The sequence below is a fragment of the Haliotis cracherodii genome, unplaced genomic scaffold (assembly GCF_022045235.1).
Source record: "Haliotis cracherodii isolate W230 unplaced genomic scaffold, xgHalCrac1.p SCAF_20, whole genome shotgun sequence".
NCBI lineage: Eukaryota > Metazoa > Mollusca > Gastropoda > Lepetellida > Haliotidae > Haliotis > Haliotis cracherodii.
The window spans coordinates 2,721,865-2,726,205 of NW_027266276.1; the positions used below are offsets into that span (position 1 = coordinate 2,721,865).

The 4,341-nt window shown below is 42.4% G+C and overlaps 1 protein-coding gene across 1 annotated transcript; it reads left to right on the forward strand.

Moving 5' to 3' along the window:
- The first annotated feature begins 360 nt into the window (after positions 1-360).
- Positions 361-4,024, forward strand: LOC139470003 (fibrinogen gamma chain-like). Its single transcript, XM_071252291.1, has 3 exons — positions 361-711; positions 2,980-3,079; positions 3,366-4,024. The coding sequence occupies exons 1-3, from the start codon at positions 361-363 to the stop codon at positions 4,022-4,024; spliced, it is 1,110 nt and encodes a 369-aa protein (XP_071108392.1).
- Positions 4,025-4,341: the final 317 nt, after the last annotated feature.

The window sequence follows — 4,341 nt, forward strand, 5'->3', positions numbered from 1 at the left end:
GCACATCTAAGGTAAAACCAATCACAGTTCTGGTATTTCATCGATATAGAATGATAGACTCAATAGTAATCAACCATGAGTAATTATCGAGTAAATCTGGGGAATCACTGGCGTCAACTGAGATTGTGAGAGAAAACAACACAAGATGTCGTACCAATGTAATGTCTGTATAGATCTTTGTTTGGCGCAATATTTGTGATGAGTTTGGTGTTATAAATATTAGAGTATCTCTGCCAAGGATTCTTATGTATTGTTCAACTCGCTCTCATTAGATAGCAAACGCAGTTTCGGAGGAAGACGTCAGCATTTTGAGGGAGTATTATTAAACACCTAAACGGATTAGACGTACGTTAGTAAATAATGATGGATTTAACTTCACGGATCAGATTTCAATCTGGCTCACATGTGCCCGTACTTTGTATTTTGGTTTTACTCGTTGACTGTTCCTGTTCGAGCGAGTTCCGTGGGGAACTGTTCACAGCAATGTCCGGGTGCTCTGAAGGTGTCATTCTTCCGGTGTCTCCTGTCAACTCTGATGTTGTAGCATCTGCAGGTCAATGTTTGGCAAACTGTCTTGAAGATTCCAGCTGCATGTCCGTCAACTTCTGTGAAGATTCTCAGAGTGGACAGGTGTGTCACAGACTACCTGAGACGTCAAACGGGACATGTTACGATCTGCAGGCGGCCGTTGGGTGTGTTTATCTGGAGCCGGTGAGTAACTTGATGAGTTCTTCCTCTTACTCTTGTGTTCAGATTGACCCGATGTCCAGACGAGATGAAATGTTTCAACCATTTTGTTTTTATTTGAAATTCCGCTGATCCCCTGTAGGGACGTTTATTCAGGAAAAGCCTCAGCATTCAATAATTGTCAATACTAATTGTCTTTAGTTGAAAATATAATATATCAATTAGCACATGGGGTAAAGTGAGAATACAGGTGAAGGTAAAGTGGGAAAACACTTAGGTGAATGTAAAATGAGAATACAGGTGAAGGTTAAGTGAATATACGGGTGAAGGTAAAGTGAGAACACAAATAAAGGTAAAGTTGGAACACGGGTGAAGATGAAGTGAGAATACAGATGAAGGTAAAGTGAAAACACAGGTGAAGACCAATGCGGAAGACGGAAGACCAATGCAACAACGCCATCGGCCGACTGCAAACAGGAACATCATCTGTGGCCGTAGACAGGTTTTTCCACGTAATAGTAAGCACCATCACAAGAACCGTATTCACGCGACAACTAGGGACCATTCTAGATCTGGTCAACAACGCATCAGTGCCAGAACACAGGACAAATCCATACGGCTACGTCACTTACGATAAAGCACCACCACGGCCACCACTACGGCAATATCAGCCCAGACAGTGAGGAACCGTTTTCGCGCTGAAGTAATTCACGGTAGTCGACCCGTTCGAGGTGTCATTTTGTCGGACCTGTATCGTTGGCTGCGACAGAGTGTGGCCACAACTGCCACGAAGACAGTTTTTGCTTAGTCACGTTTTATGCATTGCCGTGCGGATGGTAGACGTCGTGCTTAAAGGCGTCGCGGGGAACGTTATGCACGAAATTGCTTGCAGGAAGTGAACAGATTTGGTGGTGGTTACATGATGATGCCCAGCAATTTCCTACACTTTTAGAACAGATTTGGTGCATGTTCTTGGAAATGCAACAGCACAGCGTTACATAGATGCAATTCTTTGGCCACACGTCCTTCCTATACTGCAACAACCGAAAGTCATTTTCCATCAAGACAAGGCCCAATGTCACATTGCAAGACTGAAAACAGCCTTTTTATGGAATCAAGTCCTGCCTTGGCACACCAGGTCTCCAGATTTAAACCCAATTGAACATGGATGCACTGGATCAGCAACAACCAGAGCACCTGTGCTGACAGTTGGCACAAGCGCTGCAGTCCCCAGACCACAATTCAGAATCTGATTGCTTCCCTAGGACGACAATGCCAGGCAGTTTTTGGACTCTAATGGTGGGCATACAAGGTATTGAGAACAGATGACCTTCACCTTGAACATCTACTCTATGGAACCTGGGTTAATGACAATGATGTGTGCCAACCTTGAACAATCGATTATCATCTGTTGATTATTTAAATGATATAATAAATATAATATTTAAAACCACTATTGCGTTTCTCTTTTTGTAGACGAAACGTGTATGTGTATGTGTGTTGTCAGATTTATGTCATGAGCATCTTGTAGTTTTCTTGTCATTTTAGCTCAATTTTTAATAGATTCAATAGAGACGTTTATCCCAATCTTTCTTCAGTCACTTTGGTGTCCATCTTGGATTTTATGGCATTGTAAAACATGTTTTTCAGAAGAAAAGTCAATTGTTCACCTGAAAACACACAGGGACTTATGGCTCATGTCAAAATTGGGGATTGCATCGGGCATCATTTTTGTCACTTGTCAAGTTTGGAAACATCCTGTACGTATCTACCTTAAAGCTTTTTTTAAAAGCTTTACTGAGGCATTGCATGTTGTAACAGCTTCAGAACACGAGTCATATGAATCAACTAAACTGGCTTTGCATGTGATTGTGACGGGTGCTCACCTTTTCACGAACATCTGGAAGCAACACTCATACAATCAAGCCTGCTTTTGGACGAGATGTCGTCTAAATATTATAAGGGTCTTGTCGCGTTTATGATTATACTTGCGTCCACTACCGCTGCCAGAATCAGTGGGGGAATTCCAAAATCACACTCATCGTATACGTTTATCATTACGATCTAAACAATGAGTGGTAAAAGTCATAAGCGAGATGGATCAGTGGTACAAATCGATGGTCAACGAATCCTGACACATGTAAGGATCACCACCCTGCACAGTGAATAACCGCCACAGCGTCTTCCAGAGAACTCAAATCTTTTTTATATAGCATTTTTGAGATATTTTGCAATTTTTCATGAGAATATTTCTTGTAGCATCTTTGAAACCTATTATTGATTTTGTTTCAGGTGAATGTGTGCCAACACGGGGGAACTTTCAATGACTCCATGTCTAAGTGTGACTGTTCTGGTGACTTCACGGGACCCTACTGTGAGAGACGATACAGAGGTCAGATGCATTAACACGATCCTCAACAAACCTCAACGATGTTGTCCTGTGTCTGAATAGTTTTGTTTGATGCCCCACACCACAACATACTTTTGCTTCCAATAAAAGTTCCCATACGACCCAAATGCCCTGATACATACGATTACCCAAAATACACATACCAGAAGAGGATTCAATTCTGCTTCATCTAAACGCATCGCTTGTTATATTTGTTTATTCATGTTCATTCTGTGTTCATCTGCTTAGTTCAACAAATTTCTAATCCACTTAAAAAATATTTTTTCAGACTGCTCTGAGGCCCACAAATATGGAATGCGAGGGAAAACATCCAACCATCGAATCATCAGCATTCAGCCACTTAACGCTCCCACAGAGTACGAGGTGGAATGTCTTCTTGCGTCTGGAGGCTGGACGGTGGTGGAAGAACGAAAATCAAGCTGCCAGAACGACTACAACAAGACATGGGATGAATACAAGACTGGATGGACCACGCCATGCAACAGGTGGCTCGGACTTGATGCTCTACACTACATCTCAAACCAAGGCATCGCCACCTTCGATATGAGCGTCCGCGGAAGTGGTGCATTATCAGGACAGTACTACTACTCTAATTTCAAGATTGGCGATGAAGTCGATGGGTACACTCTCACCTACACGGGTAGCTTTCAGCATACTTCTAAAGCTTCAGGGAATGGTTTTGAGTACGGAGTAGCGAGTAAGAGCATCAATGGTCAAAGGTTCGCCACGTGGGACCGCCCCGACTCTTCGGGGTGCTCTGTATGTGATGGAGCAGGGTGGTGGTATGGGACTGACTGCCCTGAAACAAATCTCCACAAGAAGTTCGATACCAGTGTATCGTCGATGAACATGGCGCAATGGCCAGACAACAATGGCGTTCTGGAAAAAGTAGCTTTTATCAAAACAGAGATAAAGGTAATTTGGTAATACACTGTCAGCATGTAATGACCTGCATCAGCCTGCTGATTCTCAAACAAAGTACTAATCGCATTTGGAATCCTATATATACCTAAATCAACAAACTCTTGAACAAGGCCAGTGCTTGGTACATGGGTCCTTTCCACAAGGCACTGATGACCATCACATAGTGTTAATACATGTAATATCTATGTCCGAACTTCTTAAGCTACTTTACAGGCAAACCAGTGCATAGGTGAAATGTATAAGCTGGGAATATGGATGAAGTTTGGAAAGGACATGAAAAAAGTGCTCATTCAATTTTTTTTCTTGAAAAGTGACGAAAA